Genomic DNA, 18114 nt, shown 5'->3' with positions numbered 1-18114 from the left:
TTTTGGGCTCCAAAATCACTGTAGATGGTGATTACAGCCATGAAATTAAAAGATGCTTGCTCCTTGGAAGAAAAGCTTTGACCACCCTAGACAACATATTAAAAAGGGGAGACATTACTTTACCAACAAAGATCTGTCTATTCAAAGCTATGGTTTTTCCACTAGTCATGTATGGATGTAAGAGTTGGACTATAAAGAAAGCTGAGTGCCAAAGAATTGATGCTTTTGAACTGTGGTGTTGGAGAAGACTTTTGAGAGTCCCTTGGACTGCAAGGAGATCCAACCAGTCCATCCTAAAGAAATCAGTGCTGAATGTTCATTGGAAGGACTGATGCTGAAGCTGAAACTCCAGTATTTGACCACCTGATGGGAAGAACTGACTCCTTGGAAAAGACCCTGATGCTGAGAAAGGTTGAAGGCAGGAGGAGAAGGGTACGACAGAGGATGAGACGGTTGCATGGCATCACCGACATGGTGGACGTGATTTGAGTAAGCTCCAGGAGATGGTGGTGGACAGGGAAGCCTGGCGTACTGCAGTCCATGGAGTTGCAAAGAGTTGGACACTACTGAGAGACTGTACTGACTAACAAAGTAAATAATTTTCTTCTTGAAATAATACATTATTCATGTGGTTTCCAAGATACCAAACTTTTCAGGTTTTACTTTTAACCTCACTGGTCATTCCTTCTCAGTGTCTTTTGCTGGTTCCTCCTCAATCCTTTGACCTCTAATTGTTGTTATGCAACAGAGCTTAATTGAGATTGCACACAGGATCATGTTTTACCATATGTCTTTGGGGAGACCACTTCTGTTGAATTCCAGACGTGTTATTTAAGCATCTACTCAACATGTCCACCTGGATATCCAAGGATATCAAACATAACTGTAAAATAAAAATATTTGTTTTTACTTTGGCCAAACTTGTACACTTGTTCTCCCAGTTTAATTCAAAGCACTGTATCCCTCTAGTTCATTGTGCTCAGAATTGATGTCTCTCTTTCACAGTGCATACATAAAACACTATAAAATTTTATTGGCACTGCCTTCAAAATATATCCAAAATCTTACCAATTTATACCACTCTGCTGCTTTTACCCTGGACTAGCCAAGTTATCTCTGGTATGGATTATTGCAGTAGCCTGTCTCATGTCTCTCTTGCTTTGAAACAGTTTTTATCAGCATACATGCCAGAGTGATCTGTTTTAAAACCTGTGAGGCTTATGCTCAGGACCATGAAGTGTGTTTTCATCTCACTCTGTCTTAAAGCCAAGTCCTTATAATGGAAAGTAAGGCCTGTGTGATCTGCATTCTGACCCCCCACACCTACGTTTCAGCTGTTACTACTCTTCTCTTTCTCCTATTCATTCAGCAGAGGTTGCTTATTCTTGCTCTTCCTGGAATACATCAAGCATATGCAGGCTTAGGGTCTTGAATATTTTAACAACCAAACCGGAAACTGTATTAGTTCTTTAGGTAAGCAGAAGCAGTAAGGGTATGTATGGACTGTTACTCAAAGTAATAGGCAGGAAAGCAGAATAAAAACACATGTGTTTACAGTGAAAAATTGAGTTGGAAAATGATGAAATAGGTTCTGAGTGCTTCTCTTTAGTGAGCTAAGAAGCAAGATGACTAGCTGAGAGTGAGGTAGATAGGATATGGTCTAAGTTTAAGAGAAGAAGCAAGGTTTAAGATAGTTGGTTAGGGTAATGGCGTAGTGAATGGCTTCAGGCTAAGGAGCATTAAAACCTATTAAGTTAATAGGCACAGACTTGACAAAGTATGACCTGTCAGCATAGTTATTTCTTTTTCTTTTTTTAAATGTTGCTTTAGTGGGGTGGGAAAGGGTTGATGAAGAATTAAATATAAAACTAGGGTTAATCTGACAAATCAAGAGGGCAAGGACATTCAAACTCTTTGCAAGGAGTGATTATAGTGATGGCTTAGGAATCTAAGCTGTAAAGATGGAGATGAAAACAGGAGCGGGGCGAGGAATAGTAATAATATATGAGGATGCATGGATTGAGGTCACTTGAGGGGACAGAATTACAGACTTTGGGATACTAGAGATATTGAGTTGATAGGGCTAGCTATCTGAGAAATGAGATTCTTGAAATTTATTGGGGAGACAGGAGTGAGGCTAATGACAGTGGAAATGACTATTGGATTGAGTTCCTACGGTAGTAGAGGAGAAAGTTCTATGAAGTAAAAAATATACAGAGGGATGTTGGAAGGATAACCTGGATAGATTTGGAAGTCACTAAGAGCTTAATATGTGAGTTTCCCAAATAAACAAGTTTGCATCTGTCTTTTAAAAAATAAAACCACAAGAAAATCCAAATAACTGAGGTAATTTTTAAAAACTTAGAATGTTCATCAGTTTACTTTGGAGGCAGATATTGTTGACCCTAAATTGTAAATTGATTTCTCAGATCCATGAGACTTGAAGAAGAAATTTCCACAGTCCCTTGTGAATCAGAGAATGAGAAAAGTCAGTTCTGTTAGATCTTAAAAACGTTTTCAGTAGTACTTCGGTATTCAGAAGTGCTGGAAGAACGTTGGCAGAAAATTGGAGCCATAGAGTAAGCCCAAACTAGGACAGCAAAGTCATTATTCTGCTTTTTAGTGAAGAAAGTCTTTTTTTAAATAGTTGTGACCCTTGATACTTTACTAAAAGCACTTTACTGGAACTTCATTTGGATGCAAGGCTTTACCAAAGTAATTAGGAAAACAAGGATTGAATATTTAGTAGTAACTTCTAAAACTTTACCATATTTTGTGATACATAAGACAGTTCTTTTTATTTAAATTACATTAAATATATCACTATATAGATAACAAAATTGAGTAAATATAGTATTTATTACTACCTTATTTCTCCAAGTAGAATCTTAGAGCATCATATAATTCATTTGATTTACGCTGAATGGTGTAGACATTTAAGTTGGTGTTGATGCCAGCCTTAATTTAGAATGTTTTCCTTGTGCTCCCAAATGAATAAGGGAAAATAACTTTAAACATTTTACAAAATTAAAAGACAGTGCCTGAAGGAAACAAGAACTTTCTTGGGTTTAAAAATGAAGTGGTAAGATTTAATCACTGTACACCTCTGATGAAGAGATACATTTCACAGAAACTATGGTAAGAGTAAATGTTTAAGAAAAGGAAGGAAGGCGATGACTAAGGCATGGAAATGGAAGAAGTTGGACTGGCTATAGTAGTCTAGAATAAGTCCTAGAAATAGGAGAGTTGCTAAAAGTGGAAAGAATAAGGAAGTGAGGATAAGTTACCTATTTTGATGACAATATTTTTATTTCTAATCTATAGGTGGTTTCAGAATAATGCTTAATTCTTTAGTTTGTCTTTCCACAATATTTACTAGCAGGGAGACGTATGAAGGCTTTAAGAGGTATTGCTTTTGAAGAACTTAAGTCTCAGGATTCTGATTCTAATTTTTTTATTTGAGCTTTGTACTTTATTTTGTGGTAGTAAGAGTCATTCCTCCATCTCCAGCCATCTTCTCTCATGCTTCCAAATTGTTTTGCAGACTAATGCTAAGACTTCTAAAGAAAGGGTAAATGACTTCTTAGCAGAAATGTTGTAAAGAGTGGTTATGACATTCAGTATGTGTTTGTATTAGGCAGTTTCTAACTGAGATTTTTGATTTGTTCCTTTCATCAAAGTTTCCAATCACCAAAAAATTTTTCCAGTCTTATATTTCTCTCCTGATAAAAGAAATGCATCATTTTAAGTAATACTATTCACAACTGTTACTCATTTAGATACTAAGAGTATAAAACTGGCAGTGATTTTAAAAGATAATCTCTCTAGCTAATTATGTTTGAGGAAGTCAGATAAGCATTCTGGGCATCAGCTTCAATATTTATAAAATGAAGGGTCTAGAACCATTGTTTAATAATAAACATTAATTTCTATATACTTATATATCAAAATAATAGCATGTTTTGGTTGAAAGAAAATGAGATTGGAGCCAGAGGTTGAAGTCTTTAATTTCAGAAACTTAGTTTTCCCATTTGTAAAATGCTTTATCAGTAGAGTTTTGCAGGTGATACCTGGTAATATGTGTGAAATTTTGTAAGTTCAAAAGTATATATATTATAAATAGAATGGTTACTCAGTCAGGGAGTAAGTGCCTTATATGTGCTGGACTGTGTGATGAAGTTCACTTTGCTATCTTTTCTGATTTTAAAATTTATTAAGTCACTGAATTCCATCAAAATATTAAAATCATTATGACTAAATGAATTTGTTTTTTTTGTTTCACTGCTTATTTTTTAATTTTTTGAAAACTTATTGAAGTATAGTTGGTTTATAATGTGTTTAATTTTTGCTGTACAGCAAGGTGACTCAATTATACATAATTATATTTTGAAATTTTCCATTATGGTTTATCATAGGATATTGAGTATGGTTCCCTGTGTTGTACAGTAGGACCTTGTTGTTAATCCATCCTATGTTTGCTTTTGCTAATCTCAAACTCCTGCCCTTCTCTCCTCTGCCCCTCTCTTCTTTGCAGCACAAGTCTATTCTCTATACGTATGAGTCTGTTTTTGTTTCATAGATATGTTCATTTATGTCATATTTTAGATTCCACACATAAGTGATATCCTATGATATTTGTCTTTCTGACTTCTCTCAGTATGATAATCTCTAGGTCCATTCATATTGCTGCAAATGGCATTATTTAAATTTTTTTTTTTTAGTGGCCACGTAGTATTCCATTGTGTGTGTGTACCACATCTTCTTATTCATTCATCTGTTGATGGACATTTAGTTTGTTTCCATGTCTTGGCTATTTTGAATAGTGATTGGGGTGCGTGTATCCTTTTGAACCATGTTTTTCTCTGGATATATGCCCAGGAGTGGGATTGCTGGCTCATACAGCAACTCTAGTCTCTTCAGAAACCTCCATACTGTTTTCCATAGTGAAGTGGAAGTCACTCAGTCATGTCTGACTCTTTGCAACCCTATGGACTATACAGTCCATGGAATTCTCCAGGACAGAATATTAGAGTGAGTAGCTTTCTCAAGGGACCTTCCCAACCCAGGGATCAAACTCAGGTCTCCCATGCTGCAGGCAGATTCTTTACCAGCTGAGCCACCAGAGAAGCCCTGTTTTCCGTAGTGGCTGTACCAATTTACATTTCCCCCAACAGTGTAGGAGTGTTCCCTTTTCTTCACACCCTCTTCACTGTTTATTATTTGTAGACTTTTTAATGAAGGCTGATCTGATTGGTGTGAAGTACTTCATTGTAATTTTGATTTATATTTCTCTAGTAATTAGTGATGTAAAGCTAATTTTCATATACCTATTGCCCATCCATATTTTGTCTTTGGAGAAATGTCAGTTTAGGTCTTTTGCCCATTTTTCGATTGAGTTGTTTCTTTATTGTTGAATTATAGGAGCTGTACAGAGGAAATGTAGCTTAACATAACAAGGGCTATTTATGACAAAACCACAGCCAGTATAATGCTCAATAGTGAAGAGCTGAAAGCCTTCCCACTAAAATCTAGAACAAGACAAGGATTTACTACTTCTCTTAAACTTAATATTGGAAGTCCTAGCCACAGCAATCAGACAAGAAAAAGAAATAAAACATACTCAGATTGGTAGAGAAGAGGTAAAATAGTCATTATACGCAAATGACAATAGATGACAATATTCTACTACAATAGAAGAAAACCCTAAAGGTGTCACACAGAAACTACTAGGACTGATAAATGAATTCAGCAAGGTAGCAACATACAGAAATTGGTTGCATTTTTTAGTATTAACAATGAAATACCAGAAAGAGAGTGTAAACACTCCCTTATAAAATTGCATCAAAAAATAAAATTAATAATAAACCTCACCTAGGAGGTAAAAGACGTATATACTGAGAACTATAAGACATTAATAAAGGAAATTGAAGATGACTCAAAGAAATGGAAAGATATCCCTTGCTCTTGGATTTGAAGAATTGTTGCTGTTGTTCAGTCACTCAGTTGTGTCCAGCTGTTTGTGACCCCATGGACAGCAGCACACCAGGCTTCCCTGTCCTTCACCATCTCCTGGAACTTGCTCAAACTCATGTCCATTGAGTCGGTGATGCTATCTCACCATCTTGTCCTCTGCTGCCCCCTTCTCCTTTTGCCTTCAATCTTTCCCAGCATCAGTGTCTTTCCCAGTGAGTTGGCTCTTCGCATCAGGTGGCCAAAGTATTGGAGCTTCAGCATCAGTCCTTCCTATGACTATTCAGGACTGATTTCCTTTAGGACTGAGTGGTTTGCTCTTTGTGCAGTCCAAGAGACTCTCAAGAGTCTTCTTCAATACCACAGTTCAAAAGCATCAATTCTTTTGGAAAAAGAATTTGAAAAATAATACATGTATATGTATAACTGAGTTACTTTGTTGTACTCCTGAAAGTATGATGTTGAATGGTTTGCCTTGGAAACGAACTGAGATCATTCTGTCATTTTTGACGTTGCATCCATGTAATGTATTTTGGACTCTCTTGTTGATTATGAGGGCTACCCCCTTTCTTTTCCGGGATTCTTGCCCATAGTAGTAGGTGTAATGGTCATCTGAATTAAATTCGCCCATTCCCGTCCATTTTAGTTCACTGATTCCTAAGATGTTAATGTTTACTCTTGCCATCTCCTGCTTGACCATGTCCGTTCAACATCATAGTAATCCAAGTATATGCCCCAACCACCGATGCCAAAGAAGCTGAAGTTGATCAGTTCTGTGAAGACTAACACCAAAAAAAGATGTCCTTTTTATCATAGGGGATTGGAATGCAAAAGTAGGAAATCAAGAGACACCTGTAGTAACAGGCAAGTTTGGCCTTGGAGTACAAATGAAGCAGGGCAAAAGCTAACAGAATTCTGCCAAGAAAACGCACTAGTCATAGCAAACACCCTTTTTCAACAACACGAGAGATGACTTTGCACATGACATCACCAAATGGTCAATACCAGAATCAGATTGATTACATTGTTTGCAGCTGAAGATGGAGAAGCTCTATACAGTCGGCAAAAACAAGACCTGGAACTGACTGTGGCTTAGATAATCAGCTTCTTATAGCAAAATTCAGGCGTACACTAAAGAAAGTGGGGAAAACCACTAGGCCAGTCAGATATGACCTAAATCAAACCCCCTATGATTATACAGTGGAGGTGAAGAATTTACCAGATCTAATCAAGGGATTAGATCTGGTAGAGTGTCTTAAGAACTATAGACAGGTTCGTGATATTGTACAGGAGGCATTGACCAAAACCATCCCAAAGGAAATGAAGTGCAAGAAGGCAAAGTGATTGTATGAGGAGGCTTTACAAATAGCTGAGGAAAGAAGAGAAGCAGAAAACAGGATGAAAGGGAAAGGTATACCCAACTGAATGCAGAGTTCCAAAGAATACCAAGGAAAGACAACAAGGCCTTCTTCAATAAACAATTCAAAAATAAATAGAGGAAAACAACAGAATGGGAAAGACTAGAGATCTCGTCAAGCAAATTTGAGATATCAAAGGAACATTTTATGGAAAGATGGGTAAAATAAAGGACAGAAACAGTAAAGACCTAATAGAAACAGAAGAGATCAAGAGGAGATGGCAAGAATACACAGAAGAACTATACAAAAAAGGTCTTAATGACGCGGATAACCACGATGGTGTGGTCACTCACCTAGAGCCAGACATCCTGGCGTGTGAAGTCAAGTGGACCTCAGGAAGCACTGCTGCCAATAAAGCTAGTGAAAAATGATGGAATTCCAACAGAACTATTTAAAATCCTAAAAGATGATGCTATTAAAGTGTTGCACTCCATATGTCAGCAAATTTGGAAAATCTAGCAGTGGCCACAGGACTGGAAAAGGTCAGTCTTCATCTCAGTTCTGAAGAAGGGCAGTATTAAAGAATGTTCAAACTATCAGACAATTGCACTCATTTCCCATGCTAATAAGGTTATACTCAAAATCGTTCAAGCTAGGCTTCAGCAGTATGTGAACCAAGAACTTCCAGATGTACAAGCTGGGTTTAGAAAAGGCAGAGGAACCAAGATCAACTTGATAGCATTCACTGGATCATAGATAAAGCAAGGGAATTCCAGAAAAACATCTACTTCTGTTTCATTGACTACCCTAAAAACTTTGTGTGGATCATAACAAACTGTGGAAAACTCTTTTATTAGAGAGATGGAGATATCAGACCATCTTACCTGTCTCTTAAGAAACCTGTATACAGGTCAAGAAGCAACAGTTATGACCTTACATGGAGCAACTGGTTCAAAATTGAGAAAGGAGTACAGGGCTGTATACTGTTACCCTGTTTATTTAACTTATATGCAGAGTACATCATACGAAATGCTGAGCTGGGTGAGTTACAACCTGGAATCAAGATTGCTGGGAGAAATATAAACAACCTCAGATATGCAGATAATAGATAGCATTCTAATGGCAGAAAGCAAAGAGGAACTAAAGAATCTCTTGATGAGGGTGAAAACTGGCTTAAAACTCAGTATTAAAAAACTAAGATCATGGCATCTGGTCCTGGTACTTCATGACAGATAGAAGGGGAAAAGGTGGAAGCAGTGATGATTTCCTCTTCTTGGGCTCTAAAATCTCTGTGGATGGTGACTGCAGCCATGAAATTAGAAGATCACTGTTTCTTGGCAGGAAAGCTATGACAAACCTAAACTGTGTATTAAAAAGCAAAAACATCACTTTGATGACAAAGGTTCGTATTATCACGGCTGTGGTCTTTCCATTAGTTATGTATGGATGTGCAAGTTGGACCATAAAGAAGGCAAAGTGCCAAAGAATTGATGCTTTTGAACTATGGTGCTATAGAATACTCTTGAGAGACTCTTGGGCTGCAAGGAGATCAAACCAGTCAATCCTAAAGGAAATCAACCCGGAGTATTTATTAGAAGGACTGATGCTGAAGTTGAAGTTCCAATACTTTGGCCATCTGATGCGAACAGCTGACACTGGAAAAGACCTTGATGCTGGGAAGGATTGAGGACCAAAGAAGAGGGCAACAGAGAATGAGATGGTTGGATGGCATCACCTATTCAGTGGATATGAACTTGGGCAAACTCTGAGATGGTGAGGGACAGAGAGGCCTGGCATGCTGCAGTCCATGAGGTTACAAAGAGTTGGACACGACTTGGCTATTAACAACAAAAAGGAAAGATGTGAAGATTACTCTCAACAGGAAGAACAGTGTTTTATGAAAAAACTGTGTAATAACCCCTGATAAAGCACTATAGTAATAATTTCCTTTAGAAAGAATATTGAGATATGGTTGTAATTTATTCACTTCATTTCTAGGTAAGTAAAGGAAATTAAAGTGAGAAGTCTGCAGAATATTACAGTATATGTTTACTTTGATTAATTTTATAAAAATAATATCTTTGAAATATAGTTGATAGACTTTTTACAGTATTTCCAAATAAAATGGGGTGGGACTGTTGAAAAGCTTTGTTTCACTCAGGTTTGCTGTTTTTCTCCTGTTGTTTTTAATTTGTTTACCTTTAATAACTGGCTGTTATCAATATGCTTTCCTAGCATGTATTTTTAAGGAAATACAATGTTTCTTTAAGACAAAAGGGAAAATTTAATAGTGAATGAATAGCTGCTTTTCCAAAGAAACTTAAGCTATGGAAAAAACATTTTGATGATGAATGTTTGGAAATGCATCATTATAGAATTTTGTTGCTGAAAGTGATATGTGTCACCTACAACTGTCGTATCTTGGACTATATCCACACTTGGAAAATATTTCGAAAATAAATTTATTGCTTGTTTTAAAGTCAGTGTGAAGGAAGAGATGTGTGTGTTGGGGAGGGAAAGAGGGAGATTTATTTATAAGGAGTTGGGTCACATGAGTTTGGAGGTTTGGCAAGTCCAAACTGCAAGGTAGGGCCAGGGAAGAGTTGCAGTTCTAGCCCAAAGGCAGTCTGCTTGCAGTCTGCTTGAAAGCCTACTGGCATCATTTCTTTTTGAAGGAAGGTCAGTTTTTGTTCTATTAAGTCCTTCTACTGATTGAATGAAGCCCACCCATATTATGAAGGGTATTGTGCTTTACATATTCCAAACTAAGCAATTTACATATTAATATTTTATCCAAAAATACCTTCACAGAAACATCCAGGATAATATTTGACTGAATTATCTGGGCACTGTTGCTCAGCTAAATTGACACAAAATCATATTACAGTCATTTTCAGTGGAGTTTGAAACTCTTTGTTAAAAATATAGAGTATTTTCTGATTAGTTTGTTAAAATAACACTGACATTTAACCACATTTTTGCATAAAATGGAATTCGAAGGTATAGTCAACAGTTGACTTTTTCCATTTAGATCTTTTCATATCTTTGTGAGGTGTCATTTATTTCCCCAGCTGTGACAGCAACTAAATTTAGTCTAAATGTTTCAGTTTATAACCTAGGCATTCAGATTGCTTTGCCATTAAATATTAAACCAAGATTTTAGAAATAATTAAGCATGTCGAATTCATTGCTTTTATTAAAATTGTTGTTTCATATTGATAAGTTATGGCCCCAAGGCTTTTGCTTTTTCATTAAAGAAGTAAAAAAAGAACTATTTGAAATAATGCTTATTTCCACTAGGGACAAGAGAATAGAGCTAATGGGGGGATCATTAAGTTGAGCTATGCTACATAAACCCATTGTGACCTAGGCACTGACTCCCATGGCAGGTTGTGTGGAAGCTGCGGGCATCACTGACAAAGTCACTGTTAAGACAGGAGGGTGAGCCCCCAGCAAGGTGAGCTGCCCTACCTGCTGGCTGGCTGGACTGTATGCTCATGGAGGGCAGGGCTGGGGCTGAGTGTTCCTCTTTGTCCCCAAGGAACTTGGCACATGGCAAGTGCTCAGTAAACATTGTGAGTAATAAACAGGTTAAAAAAATGTTTATTTCATTTTTGTTTCTTTTTAAAATTTCTCTTTTTGTGGGTTTCATAATTATGTAATACAATAACATAGTATTATAGGTAATATACATACAGGAATATTCAGAAATTTTACTGATTGGGGTATATAATAAAACATTTTTGGAGATGTCATCTAGAAGATAAGGAAGTTTAATGTAAAATTTGATGAAGAGGATGATGGGAAGAAGCCTTAAAGCACTTTGGAAAATGAAGGGTAATTGTTTTTAGCTTGGACTTTTCTTTTTCTGAAATGTTTTGTTGTTGTTATTGGGAGTTTTTCAATTTGAAATAGAATTCACGTTTATAGTGGGAAATATTAACTAACATACCAATTAAATTTACTGAGCAATGCATTCTCTTGCTGTTTTCAAATCTTCTTTGGTAGCCAAATAACAAGGGAAAAGCGCATGAAGGAATAGAATTAGAGTAGTAATACCAGACTATGAAAGCTGAGTGAATTCTGTCTCTGCTGTTTAGTTAGACTTTACTTTTATAAATAGGATTTTATAATGATTTAAAGTAGGGAAAGAAGGGACTTCTGTGGTGGTCCAGTGATTAAGACTCCATGCTTCAGGGGTGTGGGTTTGATTCCTGGTCAGGGAACTAAGATCCCTCATGCCACTTCATGTGGTCAAAAAACATTTTTTTTTTTTTTTTTAGTAGGGAAAAAAAAAAGGCAGATATTTTGAAATGATTTATTTGTAAATAACATGTGATTAAACCATGGGTGATTTGGAAAGATAAAACAACTAGAGATATAGAAAGGAGTGATACCTGAATGTTCTGAATATTGAATATCGATATTTAGCATTTTGATCTCTGAATATCTTGAATATGGGAGATGTAAAGAGCACCAAGTTATTAGCCAATTTGAAAATTATTCTTGAAGAATAGAAAATGATGCTTTTTCAGGCAGCAGGTAGATGGGAATATCTTTTGAAGACTGGAAGAGCCTTGCAGAACAGTGATTTTTATGTGTTAATATCTTGTTTCCTGTACTGTGTAACACTTATGAATGACCATAGTCCTGTTGAGAAGTTGATGGACTCCCATTTTATGGAAAAAGTATAAAGTGCCTTGGTAACTTGCCCAAGGTCAAAATGTACTATAAATGCAGAGCCCAGATTTTGAACCCAGGTTTATTTGATTCTGTTCAAACACTTCTTCACTGAGAGTCTGCTGTGGTGCTGGGAATAGTGCTTGTACCTTAGGAGTTCAGAGTAGAATAATACATGGCTCCTGTCCTCAACATAGTGTTGCAAATGAATAAGATAGTAATCTGTAGGGAGCTTTGGGGAGCCAGAGAAAGACCATTTAGCTCAGTCTGAAATTTTAGGGGCATTTTCTGTCTGAACTGGATCTCAAGGAAGGAGTAAGAGTTAATTGCAAAGAGATATCTGTGGAGGGTGTTGCTTGCACCAGGGGGAACCACATGTGTAAAGATATTTAGGCATAAAAAGAGCATGATTTATGCTGAAGAACATATTTCTGTCTGAGTCTTAAAGGATGAGATTGGTGGTGACCAGCAGAAAGAAGAGCCTGAGTTTTTCTTTTCATACATGATTACCTGGACAAATATCAGAAACTGGTTAAAATATTTGTGGATAAAACTTCAGCCTTTTCAGTGTGGTTTTATCTTCCTTTTCTAGGATCAGTTCGACAGCTTAGACAAGCATACACAATGGGGAATTGACTTCTTGGAAAGATATGCCAAATTTGTTAAAGAGAGGATAGAAATTGAACAGAACTATGCGAAACAATTGAGGTAAGTTATATATTTTTTTCAGTTTTCAGAAATGAAATTACACGTTTAAATAGTTAGCTTTAGATAAATGTGATACACTAGGAGTTGAAATCTGTGCTTTTCATCAGAATTAGATTGAATTAGGTAACTGGTTTGTTTTATTTATTTATTTTTAAATTTTATTTTATTTTTAAACTTTACAATATTGTATTGGTTTTGCCAAATATCGAAATGAATCTGCCACAGGTATACATGTGTTCCCCATCCTGAACCCTCCTCCCTCCTCCCTCCCCATACCATCCCTCTGGGTCGTCCCAGTGCACCAGCCCCAAGCATCCTGTATCCTGCATCGAACCTGGACTGGCAACTCGTTTCATATATGATATTATATGTATTTCAATGCCATTCTCCCAAATCATCCCACCCTTGCCCTCTCCCACAGAGTCCAAAAGACTGTTCTATACATCTGTGTCTCTTTTGCTGTCTCGTATACAGGGTTATTGTTACCATCTTTCTAAATTCCATATATATGCGTTAGTATACTGTATTGGTGTTTTTCTTTCTGGCTTACTTCACTCTGTATAATAGGCTCCAGTTTCATCCACCTCATTAGAACTGGTTCAAATGTATTCTTTTTAATGGCTGAGTAATACTCCATTGTGTATATGTACCATAGCTTTCTTATCCATTCATCTGCTGATGGACATCTAGGTTGCTTCCATGTCCTGGCTATTATAAACAGTGCTGCGATGAACATTGGGGTACATATGTCTCTTTCAATTCTTGTTTCCTCGGTGTGTATGCCCAGCAGTGGGATTACTGGATCATAGGGCAGTTCTATTTCCAGTTTTTTAAGGAATCTCCACACTGTTCTCCATAGTGGCTGTACTAGTTTGCATTCCCACCAACAGTGTAAGAGGGTTCCCTTTTCTCCACACCCTCTCCAGCATTTATTGCTTGTAGACTTTTAGGTAATTGGTTTGTTTTAGTGACTGGTTTAATTAAATCATTGCCTAGTATCACAAGGAATATTGGCTGGCTAGATCATGAGCATCTTTCATTCCAGAAAGATACTTAAAATTATACAATCAAGAAGCAAAATTCCTGGAAAAAGAAATAACTTGGTAATATTAATAATTTTGTGCTTTACAGTTTTTTCCCCTGAACTTTTTGCGTTAGTAATCTTTCCAAAACATTGATTTCTCCAGTTTCTCATTTCTTCATAGTTTCTAAGACTTACAAAGTGAGTGTGATGAGCTGTGTTTCTTTCTGTCAAAAAGTAGATGTATATTACTGATAAAAGATTCTGGAAAATGTGTTGGGAGATAAAAATTTTAAAGGGAAAATTTTAATCTTAAAACAAATGGAACTTAAGATTTTATTCAAGCAGAAAATCATTGTTGGACCACAACCTGATAACTAGTTTTGCTGCAGCTTACTCAATAAAAATCGTGTTTGAAGCCTGAAGACTAGAAAACAGTGTAAGGTTCTAGGTAAAGGGGTTAGGATTCTTTATGTTTTATAGTGACAGAAAAATCCAGCCCACAAGGCACACATGAGTAAGGGTCCAAACATAATTTGATCTGTGGGTCAGATGTGTTCAGGCTCCTGTTTCTTGGCTCTTCTTCCCATTGTTGCCTTTATACTTGTTTTATTCAATACCATCCTTTTTACCCAGTAGCCCTAGATTGCATATCTTCATACTCCCACATCCTGGGGAAGAATGATGATATTTGTTGTGCATTTGAGGGGAGGAGATAGGAAGGGAAAGGGGGAAGGAAGAAAGTGAAAGAAAGGAGAGGGAGGAGATGGAAGGAGAGCAGAGTGCAAGCCTGTATCAGCTTCTCTTCTCCAGAAATCACAGCAAAAGTCTCCTTTTGCTGACCCTGGTTAGATTATATGCTTATCCTGAACAGTTCACTGAAGTGAGAATGTTAGATTGATTTATAGCTAATTAATTGCCCAAAAGAAATATAAGGTAGTGGATCACAGGAGGAAGGGAGATTTTGAGTGATAAACTACATATGCCCACCATTTATAGCAGTTTATTCAAGGAGCTGACTGGTTGTGGCCATGAGATAGACTAGTATGATGAATAGGTTACTTATAATGATATACATACTACTGTTTTGACATGTATTAAAATTGTAGCATCATGCTAATTTCTTGATCCATTTGCATCCTATGTTTTTTTAAAAAAAGTAATTTCCATATGGAAATATAACCAAGGAAGCTACAAGTATATTAATAATTGTGATGATATTTTATCTGCCCAAAAGTTTTGACTTGGGAACTTTACTGTGCAAGAATCTGGAAGCATTAAAGGACCTCTGAAAAGTTAAAATAGCAGTAAAAAGAATGTGTTCATGTGTGAACAATGAAAAATTTCCCTCATTTAATTTTTAATTTGATCTCAACTCTAGCACATTGTTTTCTGGTTTTTAAGTATGCCAGTAAAAGTGAAGAGAACAAATGCTACAGACAATAATACAGAGATGTGATTACAGTGTGAAGTGACAACAAAGATTAAAATATTGCAAAAAACAAGATAAAATGTTTCCAGCTTAAAGGTACCTGTCAGTAAGGAAATGATGAAAAATACTGAGGAGTATACAATTTAAACAAGTCAGATATAGCAGCATATTTAAACTTAAAAGGGTGTTCAGTCTGTCAGTGTGAAAAGCAAGCTGTAGAACTGAAGGTACAGCAAGATGTCCTTGCTTACTTGAGGCTGAGTATATAGCTATGTATAAAATTTGTGTGTATTCTTTTTTTTTTTTAATTTGTGTGTATTCTGAAGAGATCTAAATGGGATACCCCAAATTGTTTGACCATGGTTACCCCTGGGGAACGAGAGTAGAGGGTGGGAAGGGACAGAACTTATACTTATTACTTGTACTTTTAAATTATTGAAGTTTTTCTAGTGATTATGTAATCTTAAGCAAAGAAGATGATATATTTCAAAGAATATCACCACAAATTTTAAAAGAAAAATTGGTAATTTATAAGGTAAGCTATCAGCAGTATGCTGTATTTAGTTGTCCAGAATAACTTGGGTCTCAAGGGTTTCAGGGTGGCCAAGATTTTAACAGAGTAAAAGACTGTAATCAAACAGCAGACTTGTCTGCCCTTCTATTTTGTGACTGATAATAACAGTTATAATTTTCACTTACTTGCAAAGAGAGATTTTGACAGCACTTCTTTGGAGCAGGAGTGGTTAGAACCCGTGATTACATGGTATGAAAATATACTTTTGTAGTGAGAAAATAGATGCTCTAGTTCAGTGATTTGCATCTTTTTTCTGTCCCAGCAGACTAAAGAAATTTAGTACATGTTCATCCTAACAGTGGTTTTCACTTGCAGTGATTCTCAACAAGAACAGGATTATTGGAAGGTGTTGAGGAATTCTAATAAAGAAGAGTTGGGAGGAGGCTTGTGTAACTTGAAAACCACAACTCCCTTTCCTTTGTCCACATTGATATTTGCTGCTTTGGATGAATACTTAGTAAATAATTGAATTATCAGCTGCTTTTTATAGTGTCTGTTTTGTCCAAAGGGAAGAAGTGTGCCTTGTTTATTTCCTTTTCTTTAATGAGAAAAATTCTTTTGGTTGACTCCCTCCTGTTTTGCTATGGCGGAGGAGGACAACTTCTTTTCATAGTGAGAAGAACTCTTTTTTCCTCCTAAATAATAACTGTATTCAGAATGTTAAATATTTTAAATATACTGCAGGATTAAATTTTGCAATATACTTTTGTAAATATACTATTTATTTGCATAAATTTTCACATGATTTTGGCGCTCCCTCGTTTATTTTCTTCTGTCTTCTATTTGTCTGTTTTGATGGCTTTGGTTTCACTTTATTTAAGTTTTGGTATTCACTTTTGGTAGTGATTTGAGGATGAGAATAAATAAAAAATAAAGCATCTAATTATGTTTGGAGACATAGTTATAAACAGTCCAACCATGTCCATTTTGATGGATAATAAGTGGTGACTATGAATCACTTGGTAGAACTTTCCTTTGTTTGTAGACATAAAAAGTAGAAGTTACTCTAATAAATTTATGCTATTGTATATGTATGACAGAGATTGACTAAATTTTCTTATGTGAAAAACTCTGTGCATAATGGTATGTATTATTTTTGTCTAGTAAAAATAATTACAGCAGTAAGTTCTATCATAGAGATTGCTGTATGAAATTATATTTCTCTATTTCACCCCAGATCATTCCTTTTTGGCTCAAATGTGACAGTGTGGTACTGAAAGAAAAATAGATTGGATGACTAAAAATTACTCTTACCTTAACCGGAACAGAAATCTCTCCAGATTTCTTGGATCTTATTTCTGTTTCTGTACCTTGACAACCATGGCTACATAACTGGTACCTCTAGAGCTGAGTGACTATAAGTTGAATGCATGAATGATTGAATGATCTGTGTTTCAGTTTAGTTTAGAAATTAGGATCTCAATATGCTGACCTTTGAACCATGTGCTGCTTTCTATCCATACTTGAGTTTATGTCATATATTATACATCAGTGTGAAGAGATTGCTCTACTAAGAGCTGTCCCCAATATTTAGGATAGGCTTAGATATAGAACAATGTAAATAAAACCAGTTTCTATTTTCTATTTAGTTTTTATTTTCTCATACTTCTTTATCAGAATTTTCTCTTTCTGTGTTTCTGTTTAGTAACAGAAGAACCTAGGGAGCTCATCTTTTGTGCTGACCTATGGAAAGTAGAGACTACTGTTTGTTTTTGGTCGGCCATTGTTTAACTTTTGACGCTTTTGACTTCCCTGAGTGTTTTTTTTTTTTTTTTTAGAGGATAATTGCTTTACAATGTTGTGTTAGTTTCTGCTGTACAACAGAAAGGCTCATCACCTTAACAAGAATTACAGTCTATTCCTGATTTTTGTATTAAATGTTTTGTTAAATGATGAAGCCAAACCTAATAAATAAAGCATAAAGCTCTTAAGAAAGAAAATAGAGACTTCCTTGGTGGGCCAGTGGCTAAGACTCAGCACTCCCAATGCAGAGGATGTGGGTTTGATCCCTGGTCAGGGAACTAAATCTCACATGCTACAACTAAAAGACCCCACATGTGTCAATTAAAAGACCCTACATGTGACAACGAAGGGCCTGCATGCACCACAACTAAGACCAGGTGCAACCAAATAATATTTTTAAAAAAGAAAATAAGTTCAAACCAGTTGTGTTAAACATTTTGATAGTGAACTTTCCAATGAAAAGGATTTAAAGATCTTCTTTAAACAACTATAAAGAATAAGAAGGTTGTTAATGATGTTGGCTGTATAGATCACTTAGTTAATCTCTTAGCTTTTTCATAATACCTTTAATATTTTTATTTCTAAGTTATTTGTAGCCATTTGAATTGTGTGACAGTGTCTAAAATGA

The 18114-nt window shown here is 36.0% G+C and overlaps 1 protein-coding gene across 6 annotated transcripts in view; it reads left to right on the top strand.

The window, feature by feature from the left end:
• FNBP1L (formin binding protein 1 like) overlaps positions 1-18114 on the top strand; it is a 137033-nt gene that overhangs the window by 43359 nt on the left and 75560 nt on the right. For 5 of the 6 annotated variants that reach the window (XR_009493918.1, XM_059885075.1, XM_010803331.4 and 2 more), the window contains exon 2: positions 12601-12716. Coding sequence is in view for 4 of the 6 variants with exons in the window: in XM_059885075.1 (XP_059741058.1) it covers positions 12601-12716 (116 nt within the window). In the remaining 2 variants the exon portion in view is untranslated. Of the gene's footprint in view, positions 1-12600; positions 12717-18114 lie in introns of those variants that run through there. The other variant, XM_059885076.1, reaches the window with a different exon arrangement.

The sequence above is a fragment of the Bos taurus genome, chromosome 3, assembly GCF_002263795.3.
Source record: "Bos taurus isolate L1 Dominette 01449 registration number 42190680 breed Hereford chromosome 3, ARS-UCD2.0, whole genome shotgun sequence".
NCBI classification, from domain to species: domain Eukaryota; kingdom Metazoa; phylum Chordata; class Mammalia; order Artiodactyla; family Bovidae; genus Bos; species Bos taurus.
The sequence above is the reverse complement of the archived record's forward strand: the minus strand, read 5'-3'. Positions and strand labels throughout refer to the sequence as shown.